General features: G+C 59.3%; 1 protein-coding gene across 2 annotated transcripts; it reads left to right on the top strand.

Moving 5' to 3' along the window:
- The first annotated feature begins 5688 nt into the window (after positions 1 to 5688).
- Positions 5689 to 19366, top strand: MEX3D (mex-3 RNA binding family member D). 2 transcript variants are annotated; one of them, XM_055371114.2, is made up of 3 exons: positions 5822 to 6556; positions 17097 to 18437; positions 18643 to 19366. In XM_055371114.2, the coding sequence occupies exons 1-3, from the start codon at positions 5956 to 5958 to the stop codon at positions 18708 to 18710; spliced, it is 2010 nt and encodes a 669-aa protein (XP_055227089.1). In that variant the 5' UTR covers positions 5822 to 5955; the 3' UTR covers positions 18711 to 19366. The 2 variants fall into 2 exon arrangements, with proteins under 2 accessions (XP_055227088.1, XP_055227089.1); XM_055371113.2 differs by having other exon boundaries at positions 5689 to 6556; positions 17097 to 19366.
- Positions 19367 to 20141: the final 775 nt, after the last annotated feature.

Genomic DNA, 20141 nt, shown 5'->3' with positions numbered 1-20141 from the left:
ACAGGCGTGAGCCACCGTGCCTCACCAGAATTGTGTACTTTTTTTTCTTCTTCTTCAGCATGGAGTTTCGCTCTTGTTGCCCAGGCTGGAGTGCAATGGTGCAAACTTGGCTCACCGCAACCTCCTCCTCCCGGGTTCAATAGATTCTCCAGCCTCAGCCTGCTGAGTAGCTGAGATTACAGGCGCCCGCCACCACACCCAGCTAATCTTTGTACTTTTAGTAGAGACAGGGTTTCACCATGTTGGCCACGGGCAAAAGAATTTTGTTGAGGGCAAATAATATGAGACCACAAAACTGCCTTCCCTGCTCAGTTTTAATTTTCACAGTTTTAATTTTTAGCCTTCTCTGGTTACCAAAATAACGCACGCTCACGGCCGTTCATTTGAAGATATTTCCAGTTAACGTGTGTGAAGTGGGTTTTTTGAGATGTAATTTACAAGCAATAAAATGCTCCTGTCTCTGCTGTCCTGCCTTCCTTCCTTCTCCATCACAGGATTCTCCCTGTGCATTTTCCTTTTCCTTTCTGAGTTTTGTTTTGTTTTGTTTTTTGAGATGGGGTTTCCCTCTTGTCGCCAGGCTGGAATGCAATGGTGCGATCTTGGCTCACTGCAATTTCTGCCTCCCGGGTTCAAGCAATTCTGTCTCAGCCTCCCAAGTAGCTGGGATTACAGGCATGTGCCACCACGCCCGGCTAATTTTTTGTATTTTTAGTAGAGACGGGGTTTTGCCATGTTGGCCAGGCTAGTCTCGAACTCCTGACCTCAGGTGATCCACTGATCTGCCCACCTTGGCCCCTCAAAGTGCTGGGATTACAAGCGTGAGCCACTGCACCTGGCCTTTTTTTTTTTTTTCTTTCTTTGTTTTGAAGCAGGATTTCACTCTGTCGCCTAGGCTGGAGTGCAGTGGCGTAATCTCAGCTCACTGCAACCTCTGCCTCCCGGGCTCAAGCAATCCTCCCACTTTAGACGCCCAAGTAGCTGGGACCATAGGTGTGTGCCATCAGACCCGGCTAATTTTTAAATTTTTTGTACGGGCTGGGCAAGGTGGGACACGCCTGTAATCTTAGCACTTTGCAAGGCCTAGGCAGACAGATCACTTGAGGTCAGGAGTATGAGACCAGTGTGACCAACACGTACTAGAAAGCACAAAAATTAGCTGGGCATGGTGGTAGGTGCCTGTAGTCCCAGCTAGTCGTGAGGCTGAGGCAGGAGAATCCCTTGAGCCAGGGAGGAAGAGGTTGCAGTGAGCTGAGATCACGCCGCTGCACTCCAGCCTGGGCGACAGAGTGAAGGGATTCTGTCTTCAAAATAATAATAATAATAAATAGGCCAGACACAGTGGCTAACGCCTGTAATCCCAACACTTCGGGAGGCCTAGGCAGGAGGATCACCTGAGGTCGGGAGTTTGAGACCAGCCTGACCAACACGGAGAAACCCCTTCTCTAGTAAAAATACAACATTAGCCAGGGGTGGTGGGCACCTGTAATCCCAGCTACTCAGGAGGCTGAGGCAGGAGCATCGCTTGAACCTGAGAGGCGGAGTTTACAGTGAGCCAAGATGGCGCCATTGCACTCCAGCCTGGGTGACAGAGCAAGACTCCGTTCTCAAAAACACAAACAAAAAAAACTGTATCCTAAGCAAGACAATGGATCCCCCAGGCCCACCCCCGGGCTTCATCAGCGATGATCACGGCTCCTCTTGTCTCCCATAACCCCCACCCTGCCCAGTCAAAATGCCTCCCTTCCTATGTGATTTTCTTCCAACATTCTCCCATGAAAAAATGTCAGACGCGGCCGGGCATGGTGGCTCATGGCTGTAATCCCAGCACTTTGGGAGGCCAAGGCGGGCGGATCACCTGAGGTCACGAGTTCAAGACCAGCCTGACCGTCATGGTGAAACCCCGTCTCTACTAAAAATACAAAAATTAGCTGGACTTGTTGGCGGATGCCTGTAGTTCCAGCTACTCAGGAGGCTGAGGCAGGAGAATCGCTTTAACCCAGGAGGCAGAGCTTGCAGTGAGCTGGGATTGTGCCACTGCATTGCAGCCTGGGCGACAGAGCTAGACTCCGTCTCAAAAAAAAAAAAAAAAAGAAAAAAAGTAAAAAACATCAGATGCAGAGTGGGCCTGAGAGAATTTCACATTTCACGGTGACCACGATAGTGCCACCACCTACACCAGCGCTTCCCACCTGAGGTGACTCTGGGCCCAGGGGCCACGTCTGTGGGCATCTGGACTGTCACAACCAAGGAGGTATATTATGGGTTGAATCATGTCTGCACAAAGATGTCCGTGTCCTCAACCCCACAACTTCTGAATGGGACCTTGTTTGGAAAGAGGGTCTCTGCAGACAAGTTAAGCCACAGTTGTACGGGAGAGGGGTGGACTCTCATCCCGTGACTCCTGTTCCCATGAGAAGAAGGAAACCGGGACACATATAGGGAGACATGGGTTTGTGAAGACAGAGGCCGAGGTCAGAGCGATGCGGCCACAATGAGTGATGAGGCCACAATGAGTGATGAGTTCCAGAGCCCCCAGAAGATGGAAGAGGCAGAAAGGACACTCTCCAGAGCCTTTGAAGGGGGCACGGCCCTGCCCACACCTTGAGTTTTGACTCTGAGGCTCCAAAACTGGAAAAGAATTAAATATTCATTGCTTCATTCATTCATAAATTCATTTGTTGATTAGACACAGGGTTTTTTGTTTGTTTGTTTGTTTTTGAGACAGAGTCTTGCTCTTTTGCCCAGGCTGGAGTGAAGTGGTGTGATCTCGACTTGCTGCAACCTCCACCTCCCGGGTTCAAGCGATTCTCCTGCCTCAGCCTCCCAAGCAGCTGGCACTACAGGGTCACGCCACCACACCCGGCTCATTTCATACTTTTAGTAGAGACAGGGTTTCACCGTGTTGGCCAGGTTGATGTAAAACTCCTAACCTAAGGTGATCTACCTGCCTTGGACTCCCAAAGTACTGGGAAGACAGGCGTGAGCCACCGCACCTGGCGCCCGGCCGACAATGCCATTAATAATTGCAAGTGGCTGGGGATAGTGTTATCCACCTGTAGTCCCAGCAGTTTGAGAGGCTGAGGCAGGAGGATTGCTTGAGGTTAGGAGTTCAAGACCAGCCCGGGCAACAAAAAGGACCCTGTCTCTACAAATACAAAAAGTAGCCGGGTGTGGTGGTGCACACCTGTGGTCCCAGCTACTCAGGAGGCTGAGGCGGGAGCATTGCTTGAGCTCGGGAGTTCTGGGCTGTAGTGAGCTATGCTGATCTAGCGTCTACGTTAATATGATGACCTCCCTGGACTGGGAGGACCACCAGGTTGCCTAAGGAGGGCTGAACCCGCCCAAGTCAGAGACGGAGCTGGTCAAAGCTCTCATGCTGATCTGTCCTGGGGTCACACCTGTGAATAGCCACTGCACCCCAGCCTGGGCAACAGAGCAAGACTCTGTCCGAAAAAGAAAGAAAAGAAAAAGAAAGGAGAGGAGAGGGGAGGGGAGGGGAGCAGAGAAGGAAGGGAGAATCCTGGCTGATACGGTGAAACCCTGTCTCTACAAAAAATACAAAAAATTAGCTGGGTGTGGTGTCAGGCACCTGTAGCCCCAGCCACTCGGGAGGCTGAGACAGGAGAATGGCGTGAACCCAGAGGCGGAGCTTGCAGTGAGCCAAGATTGCACCACTGCACTCCAGCCTGGGTGACAGAGCGAGACTCTGTCTAAAAAAAAAAAAAAGAAAGAAGGAAGGAAGGAAGGGAGAGAAAAGAAGAAATGAAGAACGAAATAAAGGATGAAAGAAAAGGAAGGAAGCAAGGAAGAAAGAAAGAAAGAAAAAAGAAAGAAAAGAAAGAAGGAAAGAAAGAGAGAAAGAGAAAAAAGAAAAGGAAGAGAAAAGAGAGAGAAAAAGGAAAGAAAAGGAAAAGAAAAAAGAGAAAGAAAAGAGGAAAGAGAAAGAAAAAGAAAGGAAGAAGGAAAGAAAGAGAGAAAGAAAGATAGAAAAACAATTCCAAGCATGGGCGTGCACAAAAGAGAAGTCCAGGACCGCAGGAGGGGAAGTGGGGCTGGATGCAGCCTGGGGTCAGGAGAGAGATTTTGGGTGGGGAAGGGCTCCAGGCAGGGGGATCCTGACCCTGCCTGCCTGGAAGAAGTGGGCAGAGAAGCCACCAAAAGTGAAGGGCCCAGCAGTGGGTGGCTGTGGCTGAGGGACTAGATGAGTGGCTGAGGGGGACCCAGGGTGTGTGAGGCTGGGGGAGGGGACAGAGGAGAAGCCTTGCTAGGCAAAGGGGCAGGCTGCCCCACTCCTGCCCAGAGAGCCCTGCCTTCGGTCCAAGTTTGCACAGCCAGCCAGGGACAGGTCTGGTAGAAGAGGGGGGCAGGTAGACCCAGCCAGACAGGTTTATCACAAAAACCCCACAGGTCCAAGGAAGGCCCCGAAGGACAGCTGGAGGAAGAGCCGCTGGGAAAGCGTGGCTTGCTTTTTTTTTTTTTTTTTTTTTTTTTGAGAGGAGTCTTGCTCTGTCAACCAGGCTGGAGTGCAGTGGTGCAATCTCGACTCACTGCAACCACCACCTCCAAGGTTCAAGCAATTCTCCTGCCTCAGCTTCCTGAGTAGCTGGGATTACAGGGGCGCGCCACCACGCCTGGCTAATTTTTGTATTTTTAGTAGAGTCGGGGGTTTCACCATGTTGGCCAGGCTGGTCTCTAACTCCTGACCTCGTGATCCACCCGCCTCGGCCTCCTAAACTGCTGGGATGACAGGCATGAGCCACCGCGCCCGGCAAGGGTGGCTTTAGAGGTGGACAACGCCCGTTGCGGGGAAAGGCACCCCAGAAGAGGGTGGGGCTCCACATGGAGGGTTCTGGCTGGTGTGAGCCTGCCCTCGCCATGGAAGCACCACTGTGGTAGACAGGTCTCTGGCTGGGGGCACAGAGACCGGGTCTGTGGCCTTGGGTGGGGAGGAGGAGGTGGCGTGGAGGAGGTGGCCTGACCCCAAAGCCTGGAGCCAGCCAGAGGGGAGTTAGGAGAGACTAGGGGAGAGGGACCTCAGGCCCTGGGGTGTGCATGATTGTGGAGCTGTCCCTGGCACAGAGGCTGGGGGTGGGGAAGGGGCCTGACCCTAAAGCCCACCTGATAGCAAGGGGTACTTGGGGACTGGGACCCCAGGCCCTGGGGGGTGCACCGTGGGGCGGGGGGTGGACCCTGGCACAGAGGCGGTGGGCGGGGCAGGAGCCTGACTTCGAAGTCCAGTGGGATCGCGAGGGGGACTTGGAGAGGACCCCACGCCTTTATGCAGGTAGGTGGGGGTCCCTGGCACAAGGAAGCGGGCGTGGAGCAAGAGACCTCGCTTGGGGGCGACCCGGATCTCTAGGGGAAATTAGGGAGCGGGACCTCGGGCCCTGGGGCGCGCGAGGCAGGGACTCTCAGGCTTGGGGCGGGAGCGCTGTCCAGGCAAGGGCTGAGCCGCACACACCTGCAGCAGCGCCCGCACGTGCGGATGCGCCCGGGTTCCCGCCCGAGCGCCGGGCGGAGGCGGGGCCTGGACCACGTGCCCGGCGCCGGCCCCGCCTCGGCCCCGCCCCCGTCCCCGCCCCGCGCGCCTGCGCCCTGGGGGCCGCCCATTGTTGGGCCGCGGCGTGACGTCGCGGGGGCGGGGCCGGGGCGGGGCCGCGGGAGGCGGCGGGAGGGAAGGAGCGTGCCGCGCCGCCGCCGCCGCCTCGGCCGCCGAGCAGCCGCCGCCGCCGTCGCCGCCGCCGCCGAGCCGCAGCCAGAGTCGCTGCCGCCGCCCGGCCCGGCCCGGCCCCGAGCAGCCCCGCGCCGCCGCCGCCCCGCCCGCCCGGCCCCCCGTGCCCGCCCCCGCCGCTGGATGCAGGCGGCCGGCGGCCCAGCTCGCAGAGGCGGAGGGCGGCGCGGGCGGCGGCGGCGGCGCGGGCGGCAGGAGCGCGGGCCCCAGCGCTAGCGCCCGCCATGCCCAGCTCGCTCGGCCAGCCCGACGGCGGCGGGGGCGGGGGCGGCGGCGGCGGCGGCGTGGGGGCGGCGGGGGAGGACCCCGGACCCGGACCTGCGCCCCCGCCCGAGGGCGCCCAGGAGGCCGCGCCCGCGCCCCGGCCGCCGCCCGAACCCGACGACGCGGCCGCCGCGCTCCGCCTGGCGCTGGACCAGCTGTCGGCGCTCGGGCTGGGGGGCGCTGGCGACACGGACGAGGAGGGGGCGGCCGGGGACGGCGCAGCGGCGGCGGGGGGCGCGGACGGCGGGGCGGCTCCGGAGCCTGTGCCCCCCGACGGACCTGAGGCCGGCGCGCCCCCGACCCTGGCCCCCGCCGTGGCCGTGGCCCCCGGGTCGCTGCCGCTGCTGGACCCCAACGCGAGTCCCCCGCCGCCGCCGCCGCCCCGGCCGTCGCCCCCCGACGTGTTCGCGGGCTTCGCGCCCCACCCCGCGGCCCTGGGTCCCCCGACGCTGCTGGCCGACCAGATGAGCGTGATCGGCAGCCGCAAGAAAAGCGTCAACATGACCGAGTGCGTCCCGGTGCCCAGCTCCGAGCACGTCGCCGAGATCGTGGGTCGCCAGGGTGAGTGGCCCTCGTCGGGGGTTGCTGTCCTGGGGGTCCCCGCACCGCCCGCCCCGGGGAAGGGGGTCGCCCGAGCCCAGCCCAGCCCGCGCCGGACGCCCCGCACCGGACACGCCCCGCGTGGGCTCCGGCCTCGGCCGCTGCCTTTGCGCCTTTGTCCTGCAGCCGCCGCGGGAGAAAGTTGGGCGCAGCCCGCGCTCCTCCCCTGCGCGCTCCGGCCCCGCCGCCGCCTTTGTCTGGGCCGCCTCCAGCCCGGAAAGGCTCCGGGGAGCCGCGCCGCAGCCCAGGCCCTCGGCCGCCCGCAGGGGCACCCCAGAGAGGGGCTCGAGGGCCCGGGGCTCCGGCCGGGCGGGGGGCGCCCCACACCCAGCACAGGCGGCGGGGCGGGGCAAGCGCAGGTTTAGGGGTGGCTTAGGGGGGCCGCCTGCAGGACCGGGCGAGAAGGCTGACAGTACAAAGAGCGCACGTCTCAGTCTCCAGCCTGGGGCCCTGACTGGGGTGGGGACGGGACCGGGCAGGAGAGGGTCCCTGCTCCACTCTCTGGCCCCGAGTCAGAGATTTCGGGGCCTGGGGAAGGACCGGCTGTCAAAGCCACTTCTGGGGTGCAGCCTGCTGGGCAGGCCGGCGGGCGGCAGGCCCCGGGTGTGGGGTCCAGCGGTGGCATCGTCGGAGCTTCCCTCTGGCCGCCCCATTGTTCTCTTTGTTAGAGAGCGAGGCTGAGATTTGCAGGGTGACATCAGGCCGGCCGCTGCTCATTGGCCCCCGAGCTGCGGGGCGGGCGGGCGGGTGGTGGGCAGTGCCTGGCCCAGCTCACACCCACCACCCCGTTAGCCACCCGTCCGCCTGCCTCCCTCAACTTTCTCCTGCCTTCCCGCCACCCCTCCCCGCTCCTGGGTCCCCTCTGACCGCCAGTGATCAGCCAGGTTCTAGAACTTGGGGTGGGGCCTTGGCGGGGCTGGTGGTGGGGTCGCAGGACACTTGGGCTGGGGGTCCCTGCCGCCCCCGGGCCCTGGGGAATCCAGGCCAGAGAAAGGTGTGGGGGGCTGGGATTGCAAGGTCATCTATGGCCCTGGCCTCAGGCAGGGGACCACCAGGGCGCCCTCCCCTCCGCCCCTTCCCTCGGTTCGGGTGGGTGGGGCAGCACAGCCTCCTGTCTTTTGGTCGTTCATTTGTCCAGCTCATGTGGGGACCCACGGAGGGTCAGGCATGGTGCTGGCCCCAGGAAACATGCTCTGGAGTGGTGAGTGGGGAGGGACTGGGTGCTGTCTCAGTCCTGCTGGCTGCCCTTGGTGGGACCCCCTGGCAGGAGGGCGCCGTACCATCCTGTTACTGCCTCCCCATTGAGGCCTTCCACCCGGCCTCCATGTCCCATACCCAGGGCCTAGAACGGGACAGCTGCCCTGTGCGGAGTGTCTGGGAGCCTGTGGAGACAGGCGTCCAAGCCGAGGCCTGGGGACCAAGTGACCAAAGGCACGAGGCTGAGCCTCCAGGTGGTGGAGGGTGTGGCTGTGTTCTTTGTGAATGCGCTTGTCCTGGCACCCAAGGGCCTTTGAGCGAGGCTATGGCCACATGGGGAGCTGGCAGGAATCAGCGTCAGGCTGAGAGCTTCTAGACCTGTGGCCTCAGGGTGGGAATTCTCTAGGGGCAGGTCCATGGGAAGTGGAGTCTGTGGGCATCAGGCTCAGCCCCCACCTCTGGCCTGTGCGTTCTGCACCCACTTACTGGGCTTTTGCTGGTGGCGGTCAGCAAGGCAGGCCCTGGGGTACAGTGGGGGTCGGGGGTAGAGTGGGCCCTGATTGCTTGTCCTGCAGGCCGCCGTGGCCCTGCGGCCCTGCGCAGATGACGGCCCCTCTCTGTGATGTGCGGACGTCTCATCTCCATTAGGGTAGAGGATTCTGGGGCAAGATGCTGGTTTTATTTATTTATTTATGAGACGGAGTTTCGCTCTGTCGCCCAGGCTGGAGTGCAGTGACGCGATCTGGGCTCACTGCAAACTCCGCCTTCTGGTTTCAAGCAGTTCTCCTGCCTCAGCCTCCTGAGTAGCTGGGATTACAAGTGCGTGCCACCACGCTCAGCTGATTTTTGTATTTTTAGTAGAGACGGGGTTTCACCATGCTGGCCAGGCTGGTCTTGAACTCCCGACCTCAAGTGATCCGCCCACCTCCACCTCCCAAAGTGCTGAGATTACAGACGTGAGCCACTGCGCACGTCCAGTTTTATTTATTTGTTTTTATTCTAAAATTTTTCTTGTAGAGACAGGGTCTTGCTCTGTTGCTCAGGCTGGTCTTGAACTCCTGGCCTCAAGCGATCCTCAGCCACCCAAAGTGCTGGGGTTCCTACAGGTGTGAGCCACTATGCCTGGACCCAAGTTGCTGGTTTTAATCCCAGCTTCAGGTCACACACAGTGGCCACCCCATAAGTGGAGTGCAGGTTGCCAGGGATGTGACTGTGGATGCCAGGACAGGTTGGCAGCTTCAGTAGTCCTTACGTCTTCCACAGCTTAAGTAGTCCGTACATCTTCCACACTGTAGAACCATCTGTGGCTCCCAGCTTCTCCCACCCACCCCGTTCTCAAGCATACCTTTCAATGTCCTTTGTGCCCCAGCCCTGCCCCTTTACTCACCTTCCTCTCCACCCTGGGGCTTTCTGAACTTCTCATGCTTCTCTGTCAAACCCAAGCTCCAAGGCTACCCCTTCCCTGGAGGCCAGGAAGAGTGCACCTGTCCGGCCTCCCCACCTAGACAAGAGTCACACAGGCCTGGCACCAGTGCTCTCCCCAGTAGCCACGTGCTGTCCTCTGAGCTTCAGTTCTCTTGATCCTAGAGGGGGTCCGAGTACTTTCTGGGCAGACTGTGGTCATTCAAACCCTCTGAGTTCCCACCCATCTGCTGGAGGCTCCAATTCATTCATTTGCTATATCTTTTTTTTTTGGGGGGGGGATGGAGTCTCGCTCTGTTGCCCAGGCTGGAGTGCAATGGCGCGATCCCGGTTCACTGCAAGCTCCACCTCCCAGGTTCAACGATCCTCCTGCCTCAGCCCCCCTAGTAGCTGGGATTACAGGCATGTGCCACTATGCCCAGCTGGTTTTTGTATTTTCAGTAGAGACGGGGTTTCGCCATGTTGGCCAGGCTGGTCTCACACTTCTGACCTCAGGTGATCCACCCACCTCGGCCTCCCAGAGTGCTGGGACTACAGGTGTGAGCCACCGCGCCCGGCCGTTGGCTAGATCTTTATTGAGTGTCTACTGTGTGCTAAGCCTATGCCAGACTTAACCTGCCCCATCTCCCTGAGGCCCATAACGTGCCCCAGGGAAGGTCCTGCAGCTCCCAGGTCACAGATGGGCAGGCAGAGGCTGCAAGAGGTAAAGAATAGGTAAAAACTGAGGGGATAGCAGCACTTCGAGAGGCTGAGGCAGGAGGATCCCTCGAGCCTAGGAATCGAGACCAGCCCGGCCAACATGGCGAAACCCTGTCTCTACAAAAAAAAATACAAAAATTAGGCATGGTGGCACACTCCTGCGGCCCCAGCTACTCCGGAGGCTGAGGCAGGAGGATTACTTGAGCCTGGGCGGTCGAGGCTGCAGTGAGCTATGGTCTTGCCACCACTCTCCAGTCTAGGCAACAGAGCAAGACCCTGTCTCCAAAACAAAACAAAAATCATGGGCTGGGATTCAAACCCAGTTTCTCTGGTGGGTCAGCAAAGAAAATTTCAGATTCCAAAGCTTGAGGGCTGGGGGTGAGGGGAGGCAGCCCTGTCTGGGAGACAGGCAAAGTGGAGACCCAAAAGCACAGGCGTCTCCCTCCAGCTGACCAGCAAAGGCGCTCTAGGGGACCTCCGGCCCTGCTCCTGCTGAGACCCCAACATGTACCCTCCTTTCTCACCCCGCTTGCCGGGCACCCTGGGCGAATCTGTGCTCCGTGGCGGTCTCTCCCCCTGCACGTTCCAGGTACAGGAACCAGGGCAGGTGCTTGGTCATGGTTGGGTCTTCAGTGTCTTGCCGGGGCCTGTACACAGAAGGTGTTCTGTGGCTAATGAATGAATGACTGAGTGAGTGATGTTGAAGGCAGGGCTTGGACTGGAAGCTGCTCAGGGCTCGCCTCGCTCTCTCCGCTGTTGGCACAGGCTGAGGCTAGTGATTTTAGGTTGTCCCCCTGAGCTGGGGGAGACCCCCGGCTCACTGTCTCCCCTCCTGTCCCTTGTTCCTGGCTGCAGCCCCAGAGGCTCCTCTTCTCCTCCCATCCCCGCAGGCCTCAGGTTTTCCCGACGGCTGGGGACAGTGCTGGGGTGTTGGTGGGGACCATGCCATGGTTTTCCTGTCCATACACTGCAGAACCCTAGAAAGAAAGGGTCTGCTAGGAAACCTCCACACGGCAGACCCAACTGAGAGTTCTGGCGTTAGTACAGTGTACATGTTCCCTTCATTCCCCGAGAGGTTTTTTCTTTTCATTTTGTGACAGGGTCTTGCTCTTGTCGCCCAGGCTGGAGTACAGTGGCTCAGTCTCGGCTCACTGCAGCCTCCACCTCCCAGGTTCAAGCGATTCTTTCACCTCAGCCTCCCGAGTAGCTGGGATTACAGGTATCTGCCACCGCCACGCCAGGCTCATTTTTGTATTTTTAGTAGAGACGGGGTTTCGCCATGTTGGCCAGGCCGGTCTCGAACTCCTGACCTCAGGTCATCCTCCTGCCTCCACCTCCCAAAGTGCTGGGATTACAGGTGTGAGTCACCACGCCTAGCGGTTTCTTGTTGTTGTTGTTTTGTTTTGTTTTTGAGACAGGGTCTGGTTCTGTTGCTCTGTCCTGAGTGCAGTGGTGTGATCGTAGCTCACTGCAGCCTCAACCTCCTGGGCTCAGACGATCCTCTCACCTCCGCCTCCCGAGTAGCTGGGACCACAGGTGCGCACCAACACACCCAGCTAATTTTCTTTTATTTTCTTTTTTTTTGAGGTGGAGTCTCACTCTGTCGTCCAGGCTGGAGTGCAGTGGTGCAATCTCGGCTCACTGCAAGCTCTGCCTCCCGGGTTCAAGCGATTCTCCTGCCTCAGCCTCCCGAGTAACTGGGATTACAGGCGCCTGCCACCACGCCCGGCTAATTTTCGTATTTTTAGTGGAGATGGGGTTTCACCATGTTGGTCAGTCTGGTCTCGAACTCCTGACCTTGTGATCCACTGTACCCGGTCCACACCTGGCTAATTTTTTTTTTTTTTTTTTGGAGACAGAGTCTCACTCTCGCCCAGGCTGGAGTGTGGTGGCGCGATCTCGGCTCACTGCAACCTCCACCTCCCAGGTTCACGCCATTCTTCTGCCTCAGCCTCCCAAGTAGCTGGGACTACAGGCGCCCGCCACCACGCCCGGCTAATTTTTTGTATTTTTAGTAGAGACGGGGTTTCACCGTGTTAGCCAGGATGGTCTCGATCTCCTGACCTCGTGATCCACCCATTTTGGCCTCCCAAAGTGCTGGGATTACAGGCGTGAGCCACCGTGCCCGGCCACACCTGGCTAATTTTTAAAAATTTTTTGTAGAGGCCGGATGTGGTGGCTCACACCTGTAATCCTAGCACTTTGGGAGGCTGAGACGGGAGGATCACCTGAGCCTAAGAGTTCCAGACCAGCCTGGGCAACATAATAAGACCCTGTCTCTGCAGAAAAGCTTTAAACAATTAGCCGGGCGTGGTGGTGCATAACTGTAGTCCCAGCTACTCAGGAGGCTGAGGTGAGAGGATGGCTTGAGCCCAGGTCAAGGCTGCAGTGAGCTGTGACTGCACTCCAGCCTGGGCGACAGGTGAGACCCTTTATAGAGACAGGATCTTGCTATGTTGCCCAGGCTGGTCTCGAACTCCTGGCCTCAAGTGATCTTCCTGCTTTGGCCTCCCAAAGTGCCGGAACTATGTACCGGTGTGAGCCACTGTTCCTGGCCTGGGAGGGGGTTTTGACATCCCTGTTTGACAGCTGAACCAGCTTCCCTCCTCCCCACCAGACCCCTCAGCTCCGGCTGGCTTCCATGGTGGCCCAGGTCTGGGATGCTGCTGTCCCGCGTCACCCAGCTGCCTGGCTGGGGGCGGCCGCGTGTTGGACTGTGTGTTGGCTGTGAGGCCTTGTTCTTGCCCCGTCCTGCTTCTAGAATCCTGCCCTTGCTGTTGCCTCAGCAGCTCCCTGAGGTTCACATTCCCCTTCCTGCCATGGCAAACCCATCCAGCCTGGGCTGGTGGCCTCAGCTCCCACGCCAGGACTTGTGGTTTCATTGGTGAGTCGTAGTGCACGGTCATTGCAGCCAGGACCCTGGACGGGCTGGATGAGTGACGCCCGCTGCTGTGTGCGCTGCGTGGGGCCCCGAGGCCCTGCCCTGGTAGGGGGAGACTTGGCTGCTGTGGGTTGGGGGTGTGGGACAGGTCAGGGCCAGACTCTGGGGTGGTCACCCCGATTCCCAGGCATCTCAAGCCCTCCGAGTTGGAATTCTGGGGACATGGCCCACGAATCAGCATTTCAGTGCCTGCCAACCTTCGGTGTCCCCCAGAGCCCGCCCCTCAGGCTTCCTGTCCCTTTAGCCTCGCCATGACATTTCCAGCGGGGCAGGGGTGGGCCGGGATCACTCCTGGAGCCCCGATTCCTTGGCCTCTTGGCGTCTTGATGTGGGTGGAGTTTTGGGGGCCAGCACGTGTCAAAGCAGATGCAGCACCAATGAAGTGAGCTCCAGCTCCGTCTTTGAGGTCCTAGAGGCCTTCTAGCTGTGAGGTCTCCACCCAGCGCCGCCGTCTGGGTTAGGGCAGGATGAAGTAAGGGGAGGGGGAGGCGCCAGTTCCCTCCCCTGCCCCGATGCACGCGTGGCTCCCAGCACCATCCTGGTTTCTGCTCAGTCACACGCCCCCTTCCTTGCCACCTCCATCTCCCAAATGTGTCATCTCACCCAGACCAGACTTTCTGTGACCACAGCGTGTGAGCTCAGCGGTGGCCACGTCGGGGCAGCCTCTCCCACGTGTGACCCTCTGGGGACCCGGGGCGGCTCCCAGATCAGCAAGGGAGGACCCCGTGCTGCACCCTGGCAACGCTGGCGGGCTCTGCCCTCTGCCGGGTCGGCGTGTTGGGGAACAGGCTCACTTCCTGCCTGTGGGCAGGGCCAGCGGAGCCTCCATCTGCGGGTGGCACCTCCTGCCCCAGCCTTGCTGGGTCTCCACTCCCTGTGCCTCAGTTTCCTCTCCTCAAGGAGGATCTATCTAAAGCAAACACTGTGGGCTGCAGTGAGACCTGCCAGGGTGGCTGCCAGGAGCCAACGGCCTGGTCATGGCCCTCTGAGGGCCTGTGAAGCCGGGCCTGTGAAGCCAGGCCTGTTACCTTCCCCTTTCACAGTGAAGAAACAGGCATAGCAAGGTCCCCCGAGTGCCCAGGGAATCCCCAGCCCCATCCCCCGGCCTCAGGGAGGCAGCTCAGAGAGTCAAGCATGTTAGGAGAGACTCAGAAGAGCAGGCCCAACCTGGTGCAGTCAGGGTGGGCTTCCTGGAGGAGGGGGACACCGGACTGTACAGAGGAATGGAGGGGACTGGGTGCAATGGAGGTGAACAGAATGCTGCGACTGGGAGGGACAGGTGTGGTGGCAGTGCAGCTGGGGCGGGAAAACTGCTGTCCCCCTCCGAGTGGGTGCACCCCCGCCACCCCTCCCAGGGTCTTCCCTACCGAGCCCCTGGGACCACCAGCCTCCAGGCCCCACGCCTTCCATCTTCCTGGCCCAGGCAGTTTCTGACTTCTTCCCCGTCAAAAGTGCTGATCCTGCTCATTTCATCTCTTGCACTGTGGGAGAGTTAGCAACACTGTTTTCCCCTCAGAGCCACCTTCTGACTGTATTGAAACATCCCTGCAGCTCCCTCTGCTTCCCCAGAGCCTGAGGGGTTGCGAGCGGTGGCTCAAAACTCCTTCACGGGCCAGGTGCAGTGGCCCACACCTGTCATCCCAGCACTTTGGGAGGCCGAGGCAGGAGGACTGCTTGAGCCCAAGAATTTGAAACCAGCCTGGGCAACATAGTGAGACCCCATCTCTACAAAAAATAAAAATAGGCCGGGCGTGGTGGCTCACACCTGTAATCCCAGCACTTTGGGAGGCCAAGGCAGGTGGATCACCTGAGGTCAGGAGTTCAAGACCAGCCTGGCCAACATGGTGCAATCCCATCTGTACTAAAAATAAAAAAAATTAGCTGGGCGTGGTGGTGGGCGCCTGTAATCCCAGCTACTCAGGAGGCTGAGGCAGGAGAATTGTTTGAACCTGGGAGGCAGAGGTTGCAGTGAGCCGAGATGGTACCACTGCACTCCAGCCTGGGCAACAAGAGCAAAACTCCGTCTCAATAACTAATTAAGCTGGGCATGGTGGTGCCAGCTCTGGAGGCTGAGGTGGGAGGATCACTTGAGCCCAGGAGTTGAAGGCTACAGTGAGCTATGATCACACCACTGCACTCCAGCCTGGGTAACAAGAGTGAGATAATCTCAAAAAAGGAAAAGAAAAAAAAAAAAAACCATTAAGGCCCCAGGGGTGGGGTAGGGATGTCTGGGACCCCAAGAAGGCCATACCTGGTCAGCGGTTGCCTACACAATCGGTGAGGAGACCCCTGTCTCCTACACTGACACTCATGCCCCTCACCAGGTCAGACCCCCAGCCCAGCCAACAAGAACGAAGCCACAGCAGGCCCCTCAGGGCCCATCTGGATGCTTCGGAGGTGTCTGGAGTCAGGGTGCGGGCGTCCGCAGTCGGGCCGAGACCTCGGCTCCCCTTAGGCCAGGGTCTTGGTAGCCTAGGGAGGGTCATTTGGCCGGAAGAAAATTGTAGGCAGTTTCCACAATCTGAATTTCGGCTTCCCCTCCTGTTGGGCCGGGAGGTGGTGTCAGAGGGTCTGCAGTTGCTCTCTGGGCTGACACAATGGGGGCTTGAAACCATGGAAACGTCTCCTCTCTCATTTCTGTAAGATAAAAGTTCCAAGTCAAGGTGTGGGCAGGGCGGGGGGCGCCTTCAGTTTCCGGGGGCTATGGCCAGTCCTTGGCTTGTGGAGACATCACTGTGGTCTCTGTCTGTGTCTCCACAAGGCCAGCTTCTCTGTGTGTGTGTCTCTTTTTTTTTTTCCTTCTTTTTTTGAGACAAGGTTTTGCTCTGTCGCCCAGGCTGGAGTGCAGTGGTGTGATCATAGCTCACTGCAGCCTCCACCTCCCAGGCTCAGGTGATCCTCCCACTTCAGCCTCCTGAGTAGCTAAGACTACAGGTGTGTACCACCACACCTGGCTAATTTTTTGTTGTTGTTTGTAGTAGAGATGGGGTCCTGCTGTGTTGCCCAGGCTGGTCTCAAACTCCTGGGCTCCAGTGATCCTCCTGCCTCAGATTCCCGAAGTACTAGGATTACGGGTGTGAGCCACTGCACCCTGCCACTGTGGCTTTTTTTTTTTTTTTTTTTTTTTGAAATGGAGTCTTGGTCTGTGGCTAGGCTGGAGTGCAGTGGCATGATGTTGGCTCACTGCACCCTCCACCTCCTAAGTTCAGGCGGTTCTCCTGCCTCAGCCCTCCCCAGTGGCTGGGATTACAGGCGTGCGCCACCACACCTTGCTAATTGTGGCTTTTTTTTTTTTTTTTTTTTTGAGACGGTCTCGCTCTGTCACCCAGGCTGGAGTGCAGTGGTGTGCGATCTCGGCTCACTGCAGTCTCTGCCTCCCAGGTTCAAGCGATTCTTCCGCCTCCCCGAGTACCTGGGACTACAGATGCCTGCCACCACGCCTGGCTAATTTTTTGTATTTTAGTAGAGACAGGGTTTCACCATGTTGGCCAGGCTGGTCTTGAGCCCCTGACCTCGTGATCCACCCGACTTGGCCTCCCAAAGTGCTGGGATTACAGGGGTGAGCCACTGCACCCCGCTTTTTTTTTTTTTTTTTTTTTTTAGTTGGAGTCTTGCTTTGTCGTCCAGGCTGGGGTGCAGTGGTGCAATCTTGGCTCACTGCAACCTTCGTCTCCTGGGTTCAAGTGATTCTCCTGCCTCAGCCTCCCAAGTACCTGGGACTACAGGTGCCTGCCACTACACCCGGATGATTGTTTGTATTTTTAGTAGAGACAGGGTTTCACCATGTTGGCCAGGCTGGTTTGGAACTCCTGACCTCAAGTGATCCGCCTGCCTTGGCCTCCCAAAGTGCTGGGATTACATGAGTGAGCCACGGGCCCAGCCGACCCTACATACTGAATTAATACTGTCAACGCCGCATATTAGGGTCCAGCTTGTGAACTTGGGGGAAACATTCACACCCCAGCCGTCACACTGCGGTTCCAGAGGAACATAAATTATGGCGCACACCTTTCAACCTAAAACAGGGTCCCCTTGCCGTCTTGCTTTTAGGCCAAACTCGAGCCCAGAGGGGAAACTGAGGCTGAGGGAAGAAGGGACGTGGCGTGTCTGAGGATAAAGTGTTGTTGGGCACAGGCTGGGAGGTACGGGCTCCCTCACTGGCCCTGCAGCCTGCATGCCCAGCAGGGCTGAGCTGCGCAGGGGGCTCTGGGTCACCTTGTCCTTCCCCTCCCTCCCCGACAGGTTGCAAGATCAAGGCCCTGCGGGCCAAGACAAACACCTACATCAAGACTCCAGTGCGGGGCGAGGAGCCCGTCTTCATCGTGACCGGCCGGAAGGAGGACGTGGAGATGGCCAAGCGTGAGATCCTGTCGGCAGCCGAACACTTCTCCATCATCCGCGCCACGCGCAGCAAGGCCGGGGGTCTGCCCGGCACCGCCCAGGGCCCGCCCAACCTTCCCGGACAGACCACCATCCAGGTGCGCGTGCCCTACCGGGTGGTGGGGCTGGTGGTGGGGCCCAAGGGCGCCACCATCAAGCGCATCCAGCAGCGGACGCACACCTACATCGTGACGCCCGGGCGCGACAAGGAGCCGGTGTTCGCGGTCACTGGGATGCCCGAGAACGTGGACCGCGCGCGCGAGGAGATCGAGGCGCACATCACGCTGCGCACTGGCGCCTTCACCGACGCGGGCCCCGACAGCGACTTCCACGCCAACGGCACCGACGTCTGCCTGGACCTGCTCGGGGCGGCCGCCAGCCTCTGGGCCAAGACCCCCAACCCGGGACGACGGCCCCCCACGGCCACGGCCGGCCTCCGCGGGGACACGGCCCTGGGCGCCCCCAGCGCCCCCGAGGCCTTCTACGCGGGCAGCCGCGGCGGCCCCTCCGTGCCGGACCCAGGCCCCGCCAGCCCCTACAGCGGCTCCGGCAACGGGGGCTTCGCCTTCGGCGCGGAGGGTCCCGGTGCCCCGGTGGGGACGGCCGCCCCCGACGACTGCGACTTCGGCTTCGACTTCCTGGCGCTGGACCTGACCGTTCCCGCGGCGGCCACCATCTGGGCGCCTTTTGAGCGCGCCGCCCCCTTGCCCGCCTTCAGCGGCTGCTCCACGGTCAACGGAGCCCCGGGACCTCCCGCCGCCGGCGCCCGGCGCAGCAGTGGGGCCGGGACCCCCCGCCACTCGCCCACGCTGCCCGAGCCCGGCGGCCTCCGCCTGGAGCTCCCGCTGTCTCGCCGCGGCGCCCCGGACCCGGTGGGCGCGCTGTCCTGGCGACCCCCGCAGGGCCCCGTATCCTTCCCAGGCGGCGCCGCCTTCTCCACGGCCACCTCGCTGCCCAGCAGCCCCGCGGCCGCCGCCTGCGCCCCCCTGGACTCCGGCGCCTCCGAGAACAACCGCAAGCCCCCTTCGGCGTCCTCGGCCCCGGCCCTGGCGCGAGAGTGCGTGGTGTGCGCCGAGGGCGAGGTGATGGCTGCGCTGGTCCCCTGCGGCCACAACCTCTTCTGCATGGACTGCGCCGTCCGCATCTGCGGCAAGAGCGAGCCCGAGTGTCCCGCCTGCCGCACGCCGGCCACCCAGGCCATTCATATCTTTTCCTAGAGCGCGGACCCCCACGTGGCCGAGGCCTCCACCGCCGCCGGGGCCATTTGCGGGGGCCAGGGGTGGGCGCGGGAGACGGGGCGGGACCCGGGGTGGGAGAGGGACGGGGAGGGGGCGAGGGGCGGAGGCCGAGGGGACAGGGGGGTGGGCGGCGGCCAGTGTTTACAGATGAGCTTTAACTGCCGTCTCAGGCGTGGAGACGGAGACCCCGGAGACCCCGCAGCCCGGCGGCGCCTCAGCCCTTCAACGACAGTATTGAGTGGTCAGGTTACAATAAACCGGAGAGAAAAGGTCCGCTTGCACTTTTTTTAATTTTTTTATTTTTAGACACCCCTCCCCTCCAGGGTGATCTTTAAAAAAAACAAAACAAAAAACACGATTTTTCCAGCGCTCAGTGTTTTTCCTTTTGTCCGAAGCCGTTTTCTGATTTGACTTTTCTCGCCGGCCGGTCTCAGGCCGCACAGACGTTCCAGAGGAGGAGGGTGACATTTTTACTCCCTTTTTGGGGCTAACCATTTATGCTTTTGTACATCAACCATGCGCGGCCGGAGGGGGGCAGGGGGGCGGGGGCGAGGGGCGTTCCAATCAAATTTCTAACTTTCTGTTAATTATTAATCCCCTTTTTACTGCGGTTTCTGTTGTCATTTTTTAAATTTTTTTAATTTTTTTTTTTTACTTTTACTTTTTACCTCTTGTGTATATGTAGGGAATTTATAGGGAAATATGTACTTTATGGAATAAATTTTAAGAACTAAAATATATTTTATTTTAAATAAAGTAATGGACCTTTAATCTTACACAGCTAAATTACTGATTATATATTTGCTGAGCTGATTTAAGGGTTAAAAAATTGTATCAAGAGTTTTATTTTTTGACTTCAAAGCCTTCTTAATAAAGCCTCTTTTCTACATGTGAGCACACGGCTTCAGCGTGGTGTGGGGGGTGGGCACCAGGAGGGGAGACCCTGGGGCAGGGGACACCCGGGTCCAGCCCCTCACACCCCAGTTCCTTGGTCCAGGCTCTCACCCCGACCAGGCACTGTCTCTTGTTCCAGACGAAGGAACTGGGTCTGTGGAGCAGGGTCTAGCTGGGCTCCCCGTGAGCAAACCTCAGGTCCCCCCATCCCTGTGGCTGTTCAACCATGGATTCCACGGAGAAAGGGGACCCAGGCTGTCCTTCCTCAGGGACATCTGCCCAGCTCTCTGGGTGTGTGGGATCCATCCCAACAGACCGTCCAGCAGTCGTGCAGATGGGGAAACTGAGGCCTGGAAATGCCCGTCCCAGGTTTGACCTCGATGCATCGTGGTCTGTGAAGGACGTTTGAGCCGTGGTCATCTCCCCACTGCTCTGGGAGCCATGACACATAGGGCCACCAGATACAGCTCTTCAGGGCTGGGGTTGAGACCACAGGCTCGTCGGGTGCGGTGGCTCTCGCCTGTAATCCCAGCACTTTGGGAGGCCGAGGCAGGTGGATCAGGAGGTCAGGAGATCGACACCATCCTGGCTAACACGGTGAAACCCCGTCTCTACTAAAAGTACAAAAAAAGTTAGCCGGGTGTGGTGGTGGGCGCCTGTAGTCCCAGCTACTTGGGAGGCTGAGGCAGGAGAATGGCGTGAACCCGGGAGGCGGAGGTTGTAGTGAGCCGAGATTGCACCACTGCACTCCAGCCTGGGTGACAGAGTGAGACTC

The sequence above is a fragment of the Gorilla gorilla genome, chromosome 20, assembly GCF_029281585.2.
Source record: "Gorilla gorilla gorilla isolate KB3781 chromosome 20, NHGRI_mGorGor1-v2.1_pri, whole genome shotgun sequence".
NCBI classification, from domain to species: Eukaryota; Metazoa; Chordata; class Mammalia; order Primates; family Hominidae; genus Gorilla; species Gorilla gorilla.
This window is presented reverse-complemented; position numbering and strand designations above follow the sequence as displayed.

Excerpts from the sequence above, each read along its gene's own strand:
- MEX3D (XM_055371114.2), top strand. The coding sequence starts at position 5,956 with ATGCCCAGCTCGCTCGGCCAGCCCGACGGCGGCGGGGGCGGGGGCGGC. Across the intron at positions 6,557-17,096 it reads CGAGATCGTGGGTCGCCAGG|GTTGCAAGATCAAGGCCCTG; the intron begins GTGAGTGGCCCT and ends CCTCCCCGACAG. Across the intron at positions 18,438-18,642 it reads GCCGGCCACCCAGGCCATTC|GCGTGGAGACGGAGACCCCG; the intron begins ATATCTTTTCCT and ends CTGCCGTCTCAG.